At 55.1% G+C, this 21,906-nt stretch overlaps 2 protein-coding genes across 6 annotated transcripts in view; both read right to left on the reverse strand.

Moving 5' to 3' along the window:
• Positions 1–10,341, reverse strand: part of CORO2A (coronin 2A) — a 64,943-nt gene extending 54,602 nt beyond the window's left edge. Inside the window, exon 1 of one of the 3 annotated variants that reach the window (XM_065907830.1) lies at positions 10,276–10,341. The gene's annotated coding sequence lies outside the window, so the exon portion shown is untranslated. Of the gene's footprint in view, positions 1–6,440; positions 6,572–6,959; positions 8,572–10,275 lie in introns of those variants that run through there. The other 2 variants (XM_065907829.1, XM_065907827.1) reach the window with 2 other exon arrangements.
• Positions 10,342–11,573: 1,232 nt separating this feature from the next.
• Positions 11,574–21,906, reverse strand: part of TBC1D2 (TBC1 domain family member 2) — a 45,056-nt gene continuing 34,723 nt past the window's right edge. For all 3 annotated transcript variants that reach the window (XM_065908012.1, XM_065908011.1, XM_065908013.1), the window contains 5 exons: positions 20,181–20,657; positions 15,816–15,936; positions 13,562–13,747; positions 12,703–12,824; positions 11,574–12,106 (listed from right to left, as the gene is read on the reverse strand). In XM_065908012.1, coding sequence (XP_065764084.1) covers positions 11,899–12,106; positions 12,703–12,824; positions 13,562–13,747; positions 15,816–15,936; positions 20,181–20,657 — 1,114 coding nt within the window. In that variant the 3' untranslated portion in view covers positions 11,574–11,898. The remainder of the gene's footprint in view (positions 12,107–12,702; positions 12,825–13,561; positions 13,748–15,815; positions 15,937–20,180; positions 20,658–21,906) is intronic.

Consider the following 21,906-nt stretch of genomic DNA (forward strand, 5'->3'; position numbering starts at 1 on the left):
ACTAAGTATTTGTTAATAGCAAAATCAGATTGATTATATTTTTTGCAGCCAAAGATGGAGAAGCTCTATACAGTCAGCAAAAACAAGACTGGGAGCTGATTGTGGCTCAGGTCATGAACTCCTTATTGCCAAATTCACACTTAAATTGAAGAGAGTACGGAAAAACACTAGACCATTCAGGTATGACCTAAAACAAATCCCTTACGATTATACAGTAGAAGTGACAAAGAGATTCAAGGGATTAGATCTGATAGACAGAGGGCCTGAAGAACTATGGACAGAGGTTCATGACATTGTACAGGAGGCAGGGATCAAGACCATCTCCAAGAAAAAGAAATGCAAAAAGGCAAAATGGCTGTCTGAGGAGGCCTTACAAATAGCTGTGAAAAGAAGAGAAGCGAAAAGCAAAGGAGAAAAGGAAAGATATACCCATTTGAATGCAGACTTCCAAAGAATAGCAAGGAGAGATAAGAAAGCCTTCCTCAGCGATCAATGCAAAGAAATAGAGGAAAACAACAGAATGGGAAAGACTAGAGATCTCTTCAAGAAAATCAGAGATACCAAGAGGACATTTCATGCAAAGATGGGCTCAATAAAGGACAGAAATGGTATGGACCTAACAGAAGCACACGATATTAAGAGGTGGCAAGAATACACAGAAGCACTGTACAAAAAAAAAAGATCTTCACGACCCAGATAATCATGACGGTGTGATCACTCACCCAGAGCCAGACATTCTGGAATGTGAAGTCAAGTGGACCTTAGGAAGCATCACTATGAACAAAGCTAGTGGAGGTGATGGAATTCCAGTTGAGTTATTTCAAATCCTAAGATGATGCTGTGAAAGTGTTGCACTCAATATGCCAGCACATTTGGAAAACTCAGCAGTGGTCATAGGACTGGAAAAGGTCAGTGTTCATCCAATCCCAAAGAAAGGCAATGCCAAAGAATGCTCAAACTACCACACAATCGCACTCATTTCACACACTAGAAAAGTAATGCTCAAAAATCTCCAAGAGAGGCTTCAACAGTACATGAACCATGAACTTCCAGATGTTCAAGCCAGATATAGTAAAGGCCGAGGAACCAGAGATCAAATTGCCAATATCCACTGGATCATCGAAAAACCAAGAGAGTTCCAGAAAAACATCTATTTCTGCTTTATTGACTATGCCAAGGCCTTCGACTGTGTGGATCACAATAAACTGTGGAAAATTCTGAAAGAGATGGGAATACCAGACCACCTGACCTTCCTCTTGAGAAATCTGTATACAGGTCAGGAAGCAACAGTTAGAACTGGACATGGAACAACAGACTGGTTCCAAATTGTCAAGGCTGTATATTGTCACCCTGCTTATTTGACTTATATGCAGAGTACACCATGAGAAACGCTGGGTTGGATGAAGCACAAGCTGGAATTAAGACTGCTGGGAGAAATATCAAACACCCCAGATATGCAGATGACACCACCCTTATGGCAGAAAGCGAAGAAGAACTAAAGAGCCTCTTTATGAAAGTGAAAGAGAAGAGTGAATAAGTTGGCTTAAAACTCAACATTCAGAAAACTAAGATCATGGCATCTGGCCCCATCACTCCATGGCAAATAGATGGGGAAACAGTGGAAACAGTGAGAGACTTTATTTTTTTGGGCTCCAAAATCACTGTAGATTGTGACTGCAGCCATGAAACTAAAAGACGCTTGCTCTTTGGAAGAAAAGTTATGACCAACCTAGACAGCATATTAAAAAGCAGAGAGATTACTTTGCCAACAAAGGTCTGTTTAGTCAAAGCTCTGGTTTTTCCAGTAGTCATATATGGATGTGAGTTGGACTATAAAGAAAGCTGAGTGCTGAAGAATTGATGCTTATGAACTGTGGTGTTGGAGAAGACTCTTGAGAGTCCCTTGGACTGCAAGGAGATCCAACCAGTCCATCCTAAAGGAATCAGTCCTGAATATTCATTGGAAGGACTGATTCTGAAGCTGAAACTCCAATACTTTGGCCACCTGATGCGAAGAACCAACTCATTTGAAAAGACCCTGATGCTGGGAATGATTGAAGGCAGGAGGAGAAGGGGAAAACAGAGGATGAGATGGTTGGATGGCATCACTGACTCAGTGGACATGAGTTTGAGTAAACTCCGGGAGTTGGTGATGGACAGGGAGGCCTGGCGTGCTGCAGTCCATGGGGTCACAAAGAGTCGGACATAACTGAACTTAACTGACTGAAATAAATGAGGCCCAAAGCCAGTGTGGCTTCCTCCTCCTCTTCCTCCTCCTCTGGCTTGGATTCCTATCTCACCCGAAGGACCAAGCTCGGCAGATCCTCTGCCCCCATGTTCAGTGGTTCATGCTGTCCTGGCCCAGCTTCATCATTCCAGGCCTGGGCTCCTTCCACAGCCTTCTCTGTGTTTGCCAAAAAGAATCGCACTTACACTCAAATGTGGCCATGCTCTTTCCTGTCCAAAGCTTTCCATGGCTCCCACTACGCTTGACCAAAAGCCCTAACTCCTCTATGAGACAGTTTCAGCAAGTCACTGAAACTCTCTGTATCTCTGCTCCTTTAAATGAAAGAGAGGAAAATCCTACCTCCTTCAAACTTCCAGGATTCCATGTTGCAGGAGCCGGGGTACACAATCTGACCCCGGGCCTCCCTCACCTTCAGATTATGAGACGGATGGGCTGCCTGCTGAGCTGAGGAGGCAGATCGCCCTCACCTGTATCCCCTTCCCTCTTCCCACTACTCCAGTCTGCTCTTCTGAAGGTGCCAGCGTGGTCCTACCTTAGGGCTTCTGCACTGCTCATTCCTTCTACCTGGACAGCTCTTCCCCCGGGAACCGGCCAAGCCTTCTCCCAAAGGTCACCTGCTCAGTGATTCTCCCCACCAGCTATTTGAAACCTCAACTCTTCCTTTCATCCTCCCTCACACGCTTGAAATATGCTCTTATGTTTTATTTGCTCCATCTCATTTATCACCACCTATTTTATTGTTTGCCTGTCTTCTTTTCCTGTCAGACTGTAAGCTCCTTTAAGACAGATTTTTTTTTTAGTCTATTTTGCTTACTGTCAAGAACCCCTCCCCACCATACCTAGAAAATAGCCTAGTGCAGTGAAGGTGTTTAATAAATGAAACGCTGAATGATCACATGGGAAGCCCTTAGGACAGTCAGGCAGGTGGTAACTACTCAATAAATGATAGATTATTATTGTTATTGATGATTCAAGGTAAGGCTCCCATGCTCTTCCTCCATGACTTCTCTGAGCTTACACAGTAATCACTCTTTCCCCCACCACACCCTGCCAATCTCTCAATTATATGGTAAGGAACACAGTGCTTTTTAATTATATATTTTTCCATTTAGGTTGAACCAAATAAAATGGCCATTTCTTGTAAGTCAAAAATAGCCAGATATTGGCCTTTTCACATAGTTTAACTTAATACATTTCCCATGGTGGCCTGCAGACCCCCAGGAGGCACCTCAAGGCCTAGGACACAGTAGGTGTCCAGTAAATGTTTGTTCCCCAACTCCTGGCCCTTCATAATAGGTGTGATTGCTAAACACCTGTAATCTGTTCTGAAGGAGGCAACATAAAATAATACATGGAGAATCTTGGTGAATTATTTTCTGATCCTCCTGGAAAGTCTCTCTCCCCTAAAATAATCCAGGTTCTGGCCATTTTGAGATAACAAAGCTCTAAGGCTGAGGGAAACCCCTTCCCTAGAAGAAAAATGCTAGCTAGTTGTTTGCCTCTAAGGGGATTTATTTAATGATGGGGTCATGGGGTAGGGAGTCTGGAACATTCTTTGGTTATCCTTGTGTTCCCTGCTCCTCCTAATAAAGGCTTCTGCTACAGAGATTTGCTCAGTCTAGAACATGAGTTGTCAAGAGCTCAAGGAAATTCAGGAATCACTGAATCTACCCCACTTCACAGACAAGGGGAAGTGAGGTATAGAAAAGCGCAGGAACTGCCCTGAGATCACAGGATGGGGAGAGGAAGAATCTTCGATGAACCTATGCTGACATGAGTCTTGTGGCTTTTCCTCTGGACCACACTGCTCCTTTGTTAGACAGACTGGCAATGGAAACTTCAGTATCACTATTTGAAAAGCTGTACTTTTTAAATGAAATGCTTCTTCAGCCATAGCAAAACACCACGCACTTCTTCACCATAACGTCTTGTAAATAACAGCACTACACTCATGTCTCCTATAATTACTTCCTCACAGCAAAGTCCTCAAAGTAGAAGGCTAGGGGCAAACGGAAGTTAGGACCATTTTCATGGGCTTTTGGAACAAGCTGCCAGATTGCCCTGCAAAATTAAATGCTACTGGAGAATCCCTATAGCTTTACCAGCATAGAGTTTTATCCTTTTATATTTATTTCTGCTAATTTTATAGGAATAAATAGAGTGCTTTCATTTACTATATGGTATGTGTTTTCAGACACACACACACACACACGTCCTGGAATCAAGACCCCTGGGCCTGGTTGCTTGTCTGCTGTGTGATCTTTGACAAGTCACATCCCCTCCAGGGACAGAGGATATCTACCTGTAAAATGACGGGGTTGAGTGGGATGATTTCTTAAGATTCCTTTCAGCTTAGATATTTCATAATTCCATGGTGCATTTTAAAATTATTGGCCTAGGATGACTGTTTAATACCCAGGATCTGCCATACCTCTAAATCAAGGCCCAAACAGCTTGGACTAGGGGAACAGGAAAACAGCCCGGATGATACGCGGGTAGAGATGACAGGACATAGGTAGCACTTAGCTGTGCCAGGGCGCTACGCTTGGGTGACAGTACAGACAGCGAGTCTGCTTTTACAAGGGGTGATAACACTCATCTGGGCTCAAGTCCCGTGCAGCTGCACCATGGCCAGAAGGTAAGGTCGTGGTCACTCTACTTCAGCCCGAGAGCCCCAGCCTTGCAGCCAGAGGTAGCTCAGCCTCAGCAAGGCTGTGGCCACCCTCTGCCCACACACCTCTGAGGACCCAGCGGGCACCTCTGCCCCAGCAGCCTCGCCCCTCCTGTGGCTGTAAGAAAGCTCCCGGGTGAGGGACAGGTCTCTCGGGAGGACAAGGGGGACCAGAGGCCCGGACCCGAAGCCCTGGCCCTCGATCAGGGCGGGTGACGGGAGGATACGGCCTGGAGACGGCTCCTCTGGCTCCTCACTCCAGACCCAAGGCAGCTGCTCAGCTGCAGGTAAATCCTAAGGAAGCGGGCTGCGCACCAGCCCCAGGCTGACTACTGCCCGCTCTGGGGCAGACACCTCAGCTCCCTGGCCCCACCTTCGCTCTCCTCAGCTCCAGCAGGAGAAACAACAAGGATGTGGGGCTGCTTATCCCTGCGGTGAGCTGACCTAAGGGTCCAGAGGACTGCCCCAGGGTGGGGGCGGGTGGGAGTCGGATGCTGTCCGCGTGCTCAGAGCAGGACCAGCGGTAGCTCTGTTCACAGCCAGTGAGATTCCCATAACAAGGGGCGTGCAACTGCGCAGCAAGACCTTCCGGAGGGGATCTGACCAAGGCGCTGGGCCAGATGCCAGGACTCTTCTTTACACGGAGAGCCTGGAGCCCCACACAGTCCCCGGACACCTGCTCTGTCCCAGCCCCAGCCGCACCCAGACACGGCTCTCCTGGGGCCGGAGCCCCGCTGGGGTCCAGGCGTGGACCTAGCCCTGTCACAGCAGGCCGGGACACCCGGCTGGGCGTCAGCAGCTGGTGGGGAAGGGAAGGGAAGGGAAGGGTATGGGGCGGGCAGGTTCCACACATCCCCTAAATCCAGGTGCCTGCACAGGTCTGGTCTAGGCAAGTCTGGGGCCAAGCGCCCCACTACCTCCAACCCAGGGCTCCCGCCGCCCCAGACCGCGAGATAGACTTGGCTGGCAGACTCTGACGGCCCCACCCTGCATGCCCAGGCCGGCTCCACAGGGACCCGGGGGGTGTCCGCTCCCCCTGCCTATTTCTCATGCTGGGAAGCTGAGGCCCCGCAGGTTTCTCAGCCAGGAGCGGGTAGAGCACCACACGGGTCCCGCGGGGCACCCAGGCCGCTAGCGGGGGGCGGGAGGGAGGCTGACGGTAGGGCCCGCCACACCCAGCAGGAGCCGCGCTCACTCCGGGTGGGCCGTGCAGACAGTGCCCATGCGGGCCCCGCGCCGTCGGGAGGCTGGAGCGTGAGGCGGCCCCTGCTCGAACAGTCTGGCGAGGATCGTGCCACCACTGCGCCCGCTATTCCGATGGGGAAACTGAGGCCTGGAGAGGAGCAGTGCCTTGTGCAAGGTCACGCGGAGGGGCTGGAAGCCAGGTCCCCCGCGCCCCGCCGGGTCCCCCGCGGTGCGCCGAGCCCCGGCATCCCTCCCCAGGCGCTGCAGCCCCGAGGCGCAGCGCGCACACAGCGCACAGACTGGGAAGGTGTGGCCGGCGGCCCGGGGCCGCCCTACCTTGACGACTGCCGCGCAGGTGGCGGTGGCGGCGGCGGCGGCGGCGGCGGCGTCCGGCTCCGGCTCCGCTCTCTTCGCCGCCGCCGAGTCCCCGCGCCCAGCGCCGCCGCCTCCTCCTTCCCACCGAAGTCGGCGGGCGGGGCCGGCGGGCGGGGCCAGGGCCAGGCACACGCCCCGCCCTGGCGCCCCGCGAGTGCGCGGGGCCACCCCTCCTTTCTCGAGCCCTCGGCCGCGCTCCTGGCCCCGGGGCCGGTCCCGGGGCGCGCACACGCGCGCAGAACGGGCGCGCACACCGGCGTGCACACGCCGCAGTGATGGGGCGGGCTGCCGGCTAACCGAGCCGAGGCCGGGGACAGCCACCCTCGCCTGCCTTCGCGTGCCGCCGCTCCCTCGCCGAGCGGCTTGGAACAAGGGACTCGACCTTCCTGGAGCCTCAGTTTCTCCCCTGGCGAAAGGGAAACAGTAACTGTGTCTGCCTCAGAGAGCTGTTTGAAAATTAGATGAGACGATCTCATTTACCCGCCTGCTGAAGTGCGTGCGCAGAGGCGGCCTCGGAGCGGCGCTCGGCGACCTGGGCCGGTGGAGTCATTCCCGAGGCTTCTCGGCCCGCCTGCAGGAAGAGGGCCGGGAGGGCCCCGAGGACGCCCTTCCTTCTCTCTGCGGCCAGGAGGGGCCGCTGCTGCCCGATCTCGCCGGCTCGGGGGTTTTGCACGCTAGGCGCTGGCACAGAGATGGGGGTGGTCCAGCCTGTTCGGAATACCACCAGCCGGCACTTAATGAGCCGGGCACAGTTCTAGGCACCTTCAATGCATCACCATAGCTTACGTCACACAAACCTATGAGGTTACCTGTTACTCTTCTGTTTTACAAGAGGAAGCTAAGGCACAGGGGTTAAGTAGTTTGCCGCAGATCACACACGGAGTAATTCAACCCTAGGCAGAGTGGCTCCCAAGCCCAAGCTTGTAACTACAGACCACGCCACCTCTCTTGTGAAGAGCTCTTTGTCTAGCGTTGTATGTCCAGGAGCTAGAGCAGTGCGTGGCTCAGTAAGTGTTAATTCGCCTAGTGCCGTGGCCAGTAACTGGTGCATCCCCCGCCCTGCGCTCTGTCGCATGTCTATGCCTTTGTTCACGCTGTCCCCTCTGCCTGGACTTCTCTTCCCTCACCTCCTACTGTCCTTCCTTCCAGGGCCGGTACCAACATCGCTCTCTGGGAAGTCCTCCCAGATTCCAGTGGATGTGCCCTCCCAACCGCATATCTGCCTTTTACCCCTCGGTGCCATGATAGTGGGTGACTGGGACTGCGTTTGGGGAAAGGTGGGTTGACAGGGACCTTTCAGGGGGGCCTGGACATATGGACCAGTGGGCCAGAGGGGAGGCCATTGGAGGGTTCGGCAATAGACACAACCTGGGACTCTTCCTAGAGATGCTCCTCATCCTCCTGCCCCTTCTGTCCCCCTAACGCTGGTCCATTTGATGAAGGCTACCTGCCCAGTGATCACGTACGGTTGTGAGAGCTGAACTGTGAAGAAGGCAGAGCGCCAAAGAATTGATGGCTTTGAATTGTGGTGCTGGAGAAGATTCCCGAGGGTTCCTTGGGCAACAAGGAGATCAAGCCAGTCAATCTTAAGGGAAATCAACCCTGAATACTTGTTGGAAGGACTGATGCTGAAGCTGAGGCTCCAGGAGTTTGGTCATCTGATGTGAACAGCTGACTCATTGGAAAAGTCCCTGATGGTGGGGAAGACTGAGAGCAGGAGGAGAGGGTGTTCGAGGATTAGATGGCTGGCTGGCTGGCATCACGGATGCAATAGACGTGAACTTGTGCAAACTTCGGGAGGTGAGGGACAGTGAGGCCTGGCATGCTGCAGTCCATGGCGTCGCAAAGAGTCAGACATGACTGAGCAACTGAACGTCAACAACACCCGCTCTCTGAATTGCACACGTGGAGAAACTGAGGCCAGAACGGGAATGACCTATCCAGGGATCTCTGGCTAGGAAACACACAACAGGTCTGGTTCCAAAGTTGGGTCCATCTGCTAGGACCTTCTACTGGGCCTTATTGCTGATTGAGATTGGCCAGAAATCCAACACCTTCCTGTGTCAGCGTGGCCTTTGTTTAATTTGCTGTGTGTTGGGACGTTCCTGGTGGTCCAGTGGTTAAGACTGCACTTCGAAGGCAGAGGGTGCAAGTTTCAACCGGTGGTTGGGGAAGTAAGATCCTGTATGTTGTGCGGTGGGGCCAAACTTCGTTTTTTTAAATTAGCCTGCCATGTGTGGGTGAATGTCTTCTGGGTGACCAGAACCTGTGTGTGTACGTGCGCAGGTGTGTGAGAGAAAGCGGCAAGTTCTCCCCTATCTGCCCCACATGGAGCTTTCTCTACAACGTGGTACTGTGCCCGAGGCAGGCTGAGCTGAGGAAGGAGGGCACGTGCGCGCCTGGGAGGGTCAGGGTCAGGGGTTGGCTCCGAACATGCAGGAGCGCACGCTGAGCACACACATCCTGTAGAGGTGCATGTGCGTCTCCCACTGCAGGGCGGGGTCTCCCACAGCGCCCCCCTCCCATTTTGAAGCCCCTTTATTCTTGGGGCTATTGCCCCAGGAAGGTACCCTGGGTAACTCCTTTCCCTCACCTGTAGGATGGAGCGTGTCCTGTCTGCTGGGGGCCTCGTGTCTGGGAGGGGGATGCTCTGAGCTGGGGGGCCCAGCCCAGGGGTAGGGAGGTGGGGCTGTGAGGGATCAGATCCTCCAGCCGGGAAGGCAGCAGTCCCTGGGGATGGTGGGGGCGACAGCTGTGGTGCGGGGCCAGGAACCTGACACTGGGGCTTTGCCCCAATGCCTTTCAGGAAGAGCTGAGGGAGGGTGGGCCGGCTCCCGAGGCGCAGCAGCCCGGAGTCTCAGAGTTCGCCCCACCCCCGCCACCCCCAAGCCCCTGCTGCAGCCTCTCGTCAGGCAGATGGTCCTTCCTCCCGATTTCCTCTGCCTGGGCTATCCCCACCGGCACTCACGGCTCAGAGGCCATAGGCCAAGCTTGCCCTTTCTCCTGGGTTCTGGGGGAGGTGTTCGAGCTTGGAGGAGCTCTCCCTGGATTTTCCAGTTAGCAGCCTCTCAGGCTTAAGCGTGGCTGAAACACTTGTGGCTTCTGTGACTTTGGGCAAGTTGGTTAACCTCTCCGAGCCGTGGCCTCATCTGTCAGCCGAGCTCTGTCTGGAGTGAGTGGGTGCTCTGGGACCGGCAGCTCACATTCCTGGCTCCCGCTCCAGCTCCCCGATGCCGGGCTGGAGCCCCCCGGTCAGTCCTCGTTGCCGGTGGTCCCCAGCCCTGTCGCTGGGCCACAGCACCCACGCCCCCCAGCAGGCTCCGAGCCAGCACTCAGCTGGTACTGCGGTGACAGTGCCGGCTCAGCCGCACAGTCCCACCGCTCCCAGCGAGGGCGGGAGTGGGTGTGTGTGGGGGGGGGGGGGGGCGGGCAGGGAGAGATGATGTGTGTGGGGAGGGGGGGGCGGGCAGGGAGAGATGATGTGTGTGTGTGTGTGTGTGTGTGTGTGTGTGTGTATGTGTGGAGGGGGGCGGGCAGGGAGAGATGATATGTGTGTGTGTGTCTGTGTGTGTGTGTGTGGGGGGGCAGGCAGGGAGAGATGAGGCAGAGGGAAGGCAAGTGAAGAGGAAAGATGAGAGGGAAGCGGAGGCAGAGGCGGGTGGCAGACGGGCCAGCAGGGGTGGGGGTGCTTTATCCAGCAGCCCTGGTCTGAGCTGGGGTCACGTGCCGTTTTTGCCGAGGAGGGAATCTGGTTTTACAGGCTGGAGTCAGAGGGACCAGCTGGACCCAGTCTCACCTGGAACCGCGGGCCTTTCCTGGCGCTCAGGGCCCTCTTGGTGATGCCGTCTTCATGGAGGCCGTTCACTGCCCAGGCTTCACTCTGCTGGGCAACCAGATCAGCACCAGCGTCATCTCCTTTAACCCTCCTGGCGTTCCGGGAGGCTGGACCCCTGGTCTTCCTGGTGCTGGCTCTGAGGGATACAGCCTGCAAACTGTTGGGGGTACAGCCAGGGCCCCCCCAACCCCCCAATCCCCCAGGCTGCCCTAAGACCACCATCATGCTTCAGTTACTGTTTGGTGATGAAAGGACCTCAGCAGACGAAAAAAGTTTAGCAAATATGAAAGGGCCATCAAGCCTTGGTGTAGAGTGTTCACAGGAAACGGAGCTGGCCAGCCGCCCTGATGGATGTGGCAGGAAGGGAACCCTGAGGGTCCCCTCCCTGGGGCTGGTGGGGGTGGTGATGGGAGGGAACAAGGCGTCTGCTGCGCCGACCCCTCCAAGTTCACACTGTGGGTGAGAGAAGGGCCTGTCCCTTGTCCCCAGCAATGGGTGTGGCCTCCTTCCCAAGCCTCACAAGAACCTTGGATCAGAGCAGGAGGCTTTTCTGTGAGAAGCCCCACCCTAGTCCCTCACGGCAAAGACTGCTGAGCCCAAGGCGAGCCTGGCACAGTCACAGGCTTTGCTGAGGAATGAGCTGCCCACATCACTTGTGCAGCCTCGACCCCTGCATGGAGTGGGATGGGGGAAGCCTGTCTGCTGAGGAAGGGCCTGGAAGAGCCCGAAGAGCTGGAGCTGAGTTCTGCACAGGCCAGCCCTGACTTGGCTGCAGGCTGTGTCTCACCACCTTTTCTCACTCTCCCAACCACCCAGTTTTCAAAGAGGTAACCCTTCTTGCCCGTGACTATGAAGTTGGTGGTGGGAGATCAGACTTTGGGCAGCTAACCAGGGCTCTCTGCTCAATCCCCGCACCAAGTTTCTCTTGGTGGTGGACAGGGGTTTCCCTGGAAACCCCCCAACACCGCAGATGGGCTGTGAGGAAAAAGGAGAGGGCAGGTGCAAGGCTCAGGAAAACGGGTAGGTGGGAGCTGGGCCTGGATCAAAAGCCCAACCAGTATTTGAGAGACGCTGTCACCCGCAAAGACAGGAGCGGTAAAGGCATACGGACCCAGCTCCTCCGGGAACCAGGACTGGCCCTGCAGAGGCAGCGTGAGAAACAGCAGCCGGGACGTCCTGGGCTGAGAAGGCCCTGGTGGTGTGAAATCCCGGAGCCCCAGGCCCACCCAGGGACAACCAGTTACTGAGAACTGTTTAGGTTCCAGAGCTTGTGAACTATTTCCAGCATTTACACTGTTATACACAGATAGAACTCAGAGAATGTCCAAGGCTACCCTATAAGGACAGCACTCTTGCTTGTCCGGGTGCTAAAGTGCTCTGCGGAGGCAGTGAGAAGGCGTGCATCCCAGGTGTGCTCACGAGGAGAAAACCCAACCAGCGGCTTCAGAGCCAGCGTTGCAGTGGGGAGACTGGGCCCCGGAGAGCAGAAGGGACCTGCCCAGGGTCACGCAGTGCTCCACGGCTGTCCTGCTCTGGGCCTGCCGGCCCAGGCAAGAAGGGGCTTGGGGAGCACGGGTGGCCACGTCAGGGCTCTGCCTCCCCCTCGTCCTCGCTGGGGCAGCCCTCAGGCGCCGAGGGGCCCTGGGCCACCCGGGTCTCCAGGTACTCGGCCTTGAGCTGCTCCAGTTCATTCAGCTCCGCCTGCAGCCGCTCCCGGTGGGCCGCCCGCAGCTGGCGCAGCTGTTTCATGGGAAACGGGTTCATGTCGTTGAAGGCGATGTGCATCAGCTTCCTGCGGGGAGAGCAGAGTCAGGGTCAGCGGGCGTCCTGGGCGCCCCTGCGTGCACTCCGCTCAGGCAGCTGAGAACCCTTCCTGAGAGGAAACTGACCGAGAAGACAGTTTCCACTCAAGGGGTAAGTACTGAGGCCGGAGGAAGCTTAGGGCTGAGCGACCTCTAACCCTGGAAGAGCAAGTTGGTCAGGGAAGGCTTCCTGGAGGAGGGGACTGTGAGCTGAGTTTTGAGGAAAAAGCACTGGTGGGCCAGACAAAGACGGGGCTGGTGGGAGTGCAGGGGGGTGTTCTAAGCAGAAGAGCCTGCAGGGCCGGAAGCTGAGATGAAGGCTGTCCTGGGAACTGACATAGCTGTTTGGCAGCGTCCTAGGGCGTGGGTGTTGGGGGCAGGAGAAGGTGGGCTAGAAACGAAATTGCGTGGGGTCCTTGAAGGCCATGTTAAGGGGACAGAGAGATTCTGAGGCAGTGGAACGTCCCTAAAGATTTCTAAGCTGTGATGGAGGATCAGTGTTGCTAATGAATCTACACTGGAACACCAGCCTCCCCTCTGCTCTGTCCTGGAGTGGTGGAGGGGCGGGGGCAGGAGCGGGTCTCACCGGCTGTCACAGATGGTCTTGGTGAAGAAATGCAGGTACTGGTAGATCTCCAGGCTGTCCTGTAGCCTCAGGAGTGCCTCCTCGTTGTACTTGAAGATGGCCAGGGCATAGCGGAATACCACCTGGGGGGCAGAGTGGGGTTCAGGGTGGGGAATGGGGAGCCAGGGCAGGGCAGCCCCATAACCCACACCCCCAGGCGGTGTGGACAGCCCTGGACAGGCTGCAGAGATTGGAGGCTTGGAAGAAACATGCGGAGCAAAGTCAAGGCGGGGGGTGGCTGGAAACCCCACGGGGAAGCTCAGCTGGCAATCTGGGGATTGGGAGCCTGTCTGTCTGACTGTGCGGGGAACCTGGGCAAGCTGTTGCCCCTGTTGGAGCTAATGAGGGTAACCTTGTCTTTACATGGGGTGCCAGCAGGAGTTGCATGGAGAGATGGATCCGAGGGTGCTTGGTGAACTGTGAGGTCCACCGCCATGGGGAAATGTGGCAGAGGCCAGGGGAGGGCCTGCCCAGAGTCTCCTCACAAGAAAAAGGGCAGAGCTGGGAGCATCCCCCCATCTAGGGCTCAGTCTGAACAAGAGGAGGAGGAGGCAGTAGTGATGTGCCTTCTGGGGTGGCTGCAGCCCCCTGTCCAGGGGAGGGGAATCCTCCCAGCTCTAGGACGGTCTTCAGAGGCAGAAGCGTCACTTCCTCTCAGGGGTGCAGAGCACTTGAGTTGATGAAGCCAGGCTCCCTAGAGAGGTTCCCCAGAGCTCTGCTGGGTGGGCTCCATCCTCCCGTCATCCAGGGGCAGAATCAAGACCCAGAGGAGGCAGGAACTTGTCTAGGACCCTCCCGCTCACCCTCTGCAGCGCCCTACCTTGATGCCCTCGTAGAGGAAGGCGTCCCAGACCTGGAGGAGGATGTTGCTGATGAGACTGTCCGCAAAGACCACAAGGAACCAGTTGAAGGTGATGAAGGACAGGTCCACGCGGCGCTGTCCCAGGTGGGCCATCAGCCGGGGCAGCTTCTCCAAGAGGAGGTCCTGGAGCACCCGCTGGTCCACCTGCAGCCAGGAGAGGACCTGTCGGCTGCCACCCCGCCTGCTTCCCCTCTGCCCCTCACTCCCAGCCGGCCCACACACTGCCCTGGGGCCGCTCCCAGTGGGGGCTGCCCCGTCTGCGGGCACAGCGTGTCCGGAGGAGCTGGTGCCCAGCCTGACAGGGAGACACGTCACTCCACAGGTGAGTAGCCTTCCAGGTTGGAGCTCTGATGCAGAGGTCTCTGTAGATCAGAAGTTCTGAGCCCGTGGGGTTTGGGCCCCTTTGTCCTGAACCCCAAACCAAGCAGGAGCTGAGGCTGGGATCGGTTGACACCACAGCCATGACTTTGCACCTATTTTGGGTCTGATGCACAAGAAGCTCAGGGCAAGGTTGTGGGGCCCGGAGGTGATGCTGCGGAGCGTGGTAACTGTCGTGCCTCCGTCCTTGTTTCACTGGACCTGGCTGATCACTCCCAGCACTGGCTCCTTCCCTGTCCTAGGATATGGTTGTTCTGTGGTTGCCTCCTATCTCAGTGATGAGCTCATTTTAGGGTCCTCTTGCTCTTTCTTTCTTGGAACTGCTGGTTTCTCAGCCCTCTCCCCCTGTCTAAGTCTTCTTCCAGGCTTAGCTCTCGGCTGTGGTGAACACCCTCTTCCTTCCTTCCTCACCCTGAACTCCAGGTCCGCTGTGGAGCTCAAAGCCTAGGGTAACTCACTAAATCTAAGACGCCTCTGAACCCACTGAAGGATGCATGGATGGACTGATGATGTCTGAGATTTACTTCAAGACCATCAAAGTAGGGGGAGTGGTGTGAGTATAGATGAGAACAGTACTGGGCTCCCTGCGTTGATAATTATTGAAGCTAGGTAATGAATATGTGAAGGCCCACTACACTTTCTCTGTTTTTGTACATTTGAAATTTTCTGTATTTCAGAAAATACATGACCAGACATGGTGTGGCCATCCTGTGATCAGAACAGCCAGCCAGAAGGAGTCTTTAGCTTTCTCATTGTCTGTGAAAAATAATCCCCCATGTAAGCCACTATTAGGAGAGATTAGCTCAAGTTGGAGGAGCAGAAGGAAGTGAACTCACCCCTTCTTATGAAAACACCAAAATCACAAACAACTGCTGAATAGCCATCAACAAAAAAGTTCCTGGAAGCTCCCAAAACAGGCGTTTTTAAGTTGGGCCTCCCTGCCACAGAGCAAAACACAAGCCTCACCTGGTTCGCCACCTGTTTCCTGATGACTCCTAAGTCTTCATCTCTACCCCGACCTCTCTCCTCACCTCTCCACCCAGAAGGAGAAAACAGTGTCGGGTGCTTGAAGTAGGAAGGGGGAACAGGATGGGGGTCGCGGTGGGGGGTGGGCAGGTAGTGGCTTGGCAGGTTTTGATGGGGAGTGAGAAGGTTCCCTCTGAATAGCATCTGTCTCTTCAAGCAGATGCACCGATACAGCAAGAATAGGACAAGCGGTGAGGAGGGAGAGGCTGGAGGGAGGAGGTATGAGATGGTCTCGCATTTACACCTCTCAACAATCCTAGGAAGCAAGGCTACTCCGGCTCAGAAGCAGGCAGGCCTGAGGTTCGGAGAGGGGATGCGACTTGCCAAAGGCACAAGACAGTTTGCCGAGGGGCGGGTTCTGACCCTAGCTCTGCCTGACCCCAGGGCTGGCCTGCGCTCAGACGGCGGTGGAGGGGTTGTGAGGGGACAGAGGCAGCTGTGCTCCTCAGTAGGCGATTATGTGAGCATGTGAAGCATCCCGGTCATCCCGCCCTCCTAAGTCCCAGCTTCCTTGTTACCTGACCTCTCTTCTGAAACTCTTAGCTGGCCAACATCAAGTTACACTAGATTTTCTCCTCCTCCCTTCCCTAGGATATCTGCTGTCTCTCGTAACATAATGTCCTCACTGGAACAACAACACCCTATGGTGTGGGCAGGGCCCTGACAATTCTCAAGGCCATCAGCTCACTGGAATATCACAGCAGTCCCACAGCAGGGTTTATTCATTGATTCGGAGAGTCACTGGCTCCTAGGACCAATTCAGCGGCACCAGCCTACGTGGCCCCCAATCCTCTCCCTGCCCGCTCACCTGGGATGCCAAGAGCGTCTTGCTGTAGTAGTCGGCTGGCATGATGGTCTCCACAATGGCCACCAGACACCAGAAGGCACTCTCCTCCTCATCCAGGACCAGCAGAGCGATGGCCGCCAGTCTGGAGCGGGAGGAAAGGAGGCCTGGAGTGACTTGCGGCTGTCACACCACGGCAGGTGCGGCTCCCTGGGGCGTGTCCTCCCCACCACACTCCCTAACCAGGCTGGTGTTCCCAGAAACTGGGGCGAGATGAACATGCTTTTTAAGAGGACGACCTAGCGGATTTATGGAGCAATGGGGATCATCTTAGAGCAGGGCCTCTGGAGTCCTGTTGCCTGGGTGTGAATGCCCGTGCTGTAGCTTCCTTGCTGCGTGACGGTGAGCAAGGTACTTACCCTCCCTGAGCCTCAGCCTTGTAATGATCACAGGACTGATACAAGGATGAACAGAGTAAATGCACATGAACTGCCAGGCGCAGTGCCTAGTGGGCTTCCCAAGCGGCGAGAGTGGTACAGAACCCACCTGCCTACGTGGACGTGAGACGCAGGCTCGATCCTTGGGTTGGGAAGACCCCCTGGAGGAGGGCATGGCAACCCACCCCAGTATTCTTGCCTGGAGAATTCCACGGACAGAGGAGCCTGGCGGGCTACAGTCCATGGGGTGGCAAAGAGTCGGACCCGACCGAAGTGACTTAGCAGGCATGCACGGTGCCTCACGTGCAGTGAGATCGCTTTATGAGGTTTAGCTGCCCTCATCTTAACATTCACGGGCTTTGAGGCCTCGGCACGCGTGTCAATCTCTCCCAGCCTCACTCTCCTTACCTGTCAAGTGGGGCTAACAGTCTCCCCCTCCCAGGCCCGTGAGACGTGAAGGAGACAGACACCAGCACCTTGCTCACTGTCTGGCACCTACCGGGTGCTCCGGGCTCAGGGTTCTCTTTCTCCTTTGCTTCCCCCCTGCCCCAGAGTTACCACGAGGCCCTAGAGACCGTGGGTCAGAAGGAGGAAACCCCCCGGCGCCCCGCCTGGGAGCAGCGCTGTCTTCTCCCCTTCCCTGGCAGATCTCACCCAGGGCGAGCCTTGTTTTTTTTTGTCTTTTTGGTTGTGCCAAACAGCACTCAGGATCTGAGCTCCTGACCAGGGATGGAACCTGTGTCCCCGGCAGTGGAGGCACAGGTCTTAACCACTGAATCGCCAGGGAAGTCCCCAGGGTGACTCTGAGAATACATTGCCCAGGAATGTTCATGGCGTTATTCATAACAGTCAAAAGGTAGGAACAATCCAAACGCCCATCAGCTGGTTAGTGGATACTCAAAGTGTGGCACATCCATGCAGTGGAATGTAGGACAGTAAAAAAAGAACAAAACATATGGTATGACAAGGATGAACCTCAAGAACTTGCTAAGGGGAAGAAGCTTGATGCAAATGACCACACATCATATGACGGGCATATGAAATGTCCACAACAAGAGCACTCACAGAAACAGAAGGAAGATTTGTCGTTGTCCAGGGCTGCAGGTGGGAGTGGACAGTGACAGCGAATTGGTACAAGATGTCTTTTAGGGGTGATGGAAATGCTCTAAAGTTGAACTGTGGTGATAGCTACACAACGCTGTGAATTTACTCCAGATTGTTGAGCTGTACACTTAAAACCGGTGGGGGAAAAATGGTCAGTGATGAGAGGCTGCTGGCATTCACTAGGGGCCTAGCAACCTCTTGGGGCTACAGCCAGACTCCAGCTGAATACGTTCAGGCCTGAGAAGGTCTGCAAAGGAGGGTGATGTGGGAAAGAAAAAAACTATTAGTACTTTAAATAATTCTACTTAGATATTAGGGAGAAATGAATTTTAAAAGTTTGCTCTGAATTAGCATTAAATCATTACTATGATGTCTGTCTTGCTCTAAACAGGCTGGGTTTGTTGCATAAAAGCAGGTTCTGTCCTGAGATGCCACACATGCAGGTCTAGTGGCTGCCGCTGGACAGCAGCGCTCAGACAAGTGAAAGGGGCTGGATGTGAAGGGCCTCGGAGAATACAGCGCACTCTCCACATTTCAACAGGCTCTATTACAAACGTGTGTGCACGTGTGTGTGCATGTGTGTGCGCGCGTGCGCTCCGTCATGCCTGACTCCTTTGGGATCCCATGGACTGTACAAATAACCTTCTATTTAAAGCAATAGTATGAATATCTGCCTAAAAGTCAATAAATACAGTGTTCAAAGAAAGGAAAGAAACTCCTCAGGCCTTGGTCTCAGCAGTTCCTCTGCAGCCCTCAGCAGCCTTTGTGCAGCCTCTTTCCACCCCGGGAGAAGCTTCTTTCTCTCCTGCTATGGGAATTTCCCCCTGCTCCTTCAGCATAGATTAGACTCCAAAACTCGTATGTGGCTAACCCCATTCTTGCTCTCAAAGAAGTTAAATCTGATCAGGAAGAGAAGTTTCTGCGTGCTCTCAGCACTCTCTGCCACAGCTCCCTTTGTGAGTATGGGCAGACGGTAGGAAGGACCAGGTCTGGGGGCTGGAGACCCGGGTTAGCAGCTGGCTCAGCCCCTATGCGTAGTGAGACCCAGGTCAAGTTCCTTAGCTTCTCAGACACTCTGTGTCAGCGGGGCGATGTGGTCACCAACGCCTACCTCTCAGGGCTTCCTGAGGATTAGATGACATCACGTATGTACCTGGCATCCAGCAGGCTCTCATTAAGTCTTAGCTCCTACCCGACCTTTGCATGAAATGTACAAATCATTCATACTAATCTCACAGCTTTCAGCTCCCTTCAAATCTCATCTTAAAGAGGATTCAAAAGTTTTGTCCTTTCTGAATTTTAACATGTTCAATCAAATAAGTGAGCATGTTTCTGCTCAGCTGCTGAATGAATAAATGTATAAATTTCTACGGACACCCCCTACAGCAGATGTTTATAGTAGTGTGAAATCTGAACAAGTTGCCAAAGAGGCGTAGACTGAGAGGCATTATTGTTCAGGTTTAACTCTGAATTCCCAGAAATTGCACATGTACAGGGCTTCCCTGATGGCTCAGTGGTAAAGAATTCGCCTGAAAGTGCAAGAAACGCAGGTTCGATTCCTGGGTTGGGAAGATCCCATGGAAAAGGAAATGGCAACCCATTCCAGTATTCTTGCTTGGGAAATCCCATGGACAGAGGAGCCTGGCGGGCTACAGTCCATTGGGTCGCAAAGAGTGGGACATGACTTAGCAACTAAACAACAAATCCTCAGTTTCACCCAATCGAGTTGGGAAAAAGGTATTAAAAACAGCTACCTTTGGGAACCATTCCAATTTGAGTAGGGACACTCTGAATGAATATTTATTCTGTGTTAAGTAAATGCATACACTCACTATTCTGAAAAAAGAGCTTATATATGAATGGCTTATGTAAATTTTGTCTGAGTATATATGTGTTTAAATTAAGTTGAACCAAAACTTGCTTTGGGAACTATTTGAGATTAGGCCACCTCTGTGGGGACAGCCTTGAGAGCTCCCCACAGTACTGGAAAGGCACCTCTCTGCCTCTTTGGAGCCTCCCAAGAAGTCAGAGGTCAAGTGGATGGGGCCAAGCAGGCGAAAGGACATGCTGAAGGCAGAGTGGGGCCGGGGCCTGGGCCCTACCAAGCAGCCCGTCCCAGCCCCGCCCTACCACCCCTGGTCTCCTGCTGTTGAACCAGAAGTAAAAATTAATCCCAGCTGGGCTAGACTCCTTCCTTTGGGAATTTAGGCCTGCGACATGAGGGTGTCAACAAGTGGGCTGCTGAAAGCCTTGACTCAGGGGCTCAGGTCTCTGTTCTGACAGTCCTGACGGGCCGGAAATATCCACAGAGTGAGTGAGGCTGGTCTGCTGAGAGAAGGAAGCGGCCGTGCATTATGAGAGGTCAGAGACCTCCACGGAGGGCTGCACAGTCTCAGGGAACGGCGCGAACGGCAGCCCCGGGGTTGTGCTGTGGCCCCACGAGAGACAGCGGCTGCCTTGGCTTGCAACGACCGTCTGCCCCCTGGCTCTGCTTCCTTTCCCGACTCTCGGGAGCTCCCTCTGGAACATTTACAAATCTCTTTTCCTTGGGCTCCTCCGAGTGGGTTTTGTTCAAAGTGACGACCCCTGACCCATGCAGAGAGCAGGACTGGAGCCGGCAGCGAGCCGCACGACCCCAGCGGCCCTCTCGTGTGCTCTCCGTGGGAGCGGCAGCACCCCGAGGGCGCATCACGGGCGGGCATGGGGCGAGGAGCCTGGGGCTCTGGCCCACTTTGTCTTCAACTTGCTCTTGCACCTGCTTGTGCCCGTCTGCTCGACCTCCCCGGCTCCTTGGGTGGCTCCAAAGGGACAGAGAGGCGCCCTGGAAGGCCGAGGCTGCGCAGCTTACCTGTTTAGGCCCTGGCAGTAGCCAATGGTGGGGTTCTGCCAGGAGAAAGCCAGCAGCACCCGGCGGAGCTTGTCAGGGAAGCCGGAGGTGGGACAGGTGAAGTGCTTGTTGTTGGGGAAGGTCCGGTTCAGGTCCAGCTCGATCTGGCGGGCAGCAGGGTGCTTGCAGGCCTGGCCCCGGCTCAGCAGCTCCTGGTAGCAGCCGGGGGCCTGCAGGTGCTGGACGCGGAGGCGGATCAGCCACCTCCAGACACGCGGCCGGTGCTCGTGGGGCACGCCCGCCCGCAGCAGCTGCTTGAGCTCTGCTGAGGGGGCCAGCTCGCCCAGGGCAGCCCAGCGCTCCCGCAGTGGCCGCTGCACGGCCTCGTGGGCCAGCAGCTGGTGGGAGTGCACTTCCAGCGCCTGGATCTTGGCCAGCAGTCTCAGGTCCTCCACCTCGTAGCTGGGCACCGTCAGGAAGCCGTACTCATCATACTCACTGCCAGCAAAACCCCAGGTCAGCGACACTTTGCAAGGCCCTTCCCCAGATAAGGGGCAGCGAGGAGAGGGGGGGCCCGGGCAGGGAGCCTGCGGGGCTTTACTGTAGGTTGGCCATGTGACTCGGGGTAGGCCGCTTCAGTGCTCCGGACCTGTTTGCTCTGTACAGTGGGTACGGGGCCTCTGCACTGCCTCATGAAGACCCGGTGAGATCCTTGGATGTAACCTGCTAGGGGCCAGACAGTGCCTGGTACATAGCAAGTGCTAAACGGATATGCTCATTCTGTGCAAATATAAAGGGCCCTCGGGACTTCCCTGGTGGTCCAGTGGTTAAGAACTTGCCTTGTAATGCAGGGATGTGGGTTCAATCCCTGCTTGGGAAACTAAGATCCCACAGGCTGTGGAACAGCTAAGCCCATGCGCTGCGGCTAAGGAAGCCTGTGCGCTCTGGGGCGTGGGCGCTACAACTAGAGTCTGTGTGACACAATGGGAGATCCCACAGAATGCAACAAAGATCCTGCATGCTGCAACTAAGACCTGATGCAGCCAAAGAAATAAGTATTAAAAAAAAAAAGAACCCTCTTATTACTCCGTGAAGCCGCAGGTCCGAGGAGGCCTGTACTACCCTTGCACAGCCACACTTGCGCAGCCAGGAAGCCCAAGGCCAGACGGGGAGCAGGCAGCACGAGCAGCAGCAGGACCGGGCAGCAGAGACCCACGCCACAGAGCCTCTCGCCAGTCAGCATTCGCTTGCCCCTACTGCGTGCTCTGCCTGTGCGCTCTCATTTAATCCCCATGATCCTGCGAAGCTGGAGATCTTAGCCTACACCTTAGGGAGGCTGAGCGGGAGACTCAGAAAGGTAAAGTGACTTGCCCAAGGTTACACAGTGAGAAAGCCAAATCCGGCTCCAAAGCCTGGGTGCCGGCCACTGGACCACCCAGCCTCTAGGGACCTTTGACCCCAGCCACAGCCCCTTCTGTCTCATTTAACTGCCCAGGTCCACTGTCCTCAGCAAAGGCTTGGCTCAGAGGAGGCAGGTGGCCTGTGTCCCCTCCTCCCCTCTCTGACAAAGACCTCTGGGAGACAGTCTGGGGCAGCGGGAAGAAAACAGAACTCGGGAGCCAGGCCCATGTCAGCCACACTAACGTGCTGTGTGGCCTCGGACAGGGCCTGCCGCCTCTGTGCCTGCGGCGCCTCTCGGCTATAAGATGGGGTTCACCCCATCCACATGCTCATCTGTCTGAAGCTC

This window comes from Muntiacus reevesi, chromosome 17 (genome assembly GCF_963930625.1).
Source record: "Muntiacus reevesi chromosome 17, mMunRee1.1, whole genome shotgun sequence".
NCBI classification, from domain to species: domain Eukaryota; kingdom Metazoa; phylum Chordata; class Mammalia; order Artiodactyla; family Cervidae; genus Muntiacus; species Muntiacus reevesi.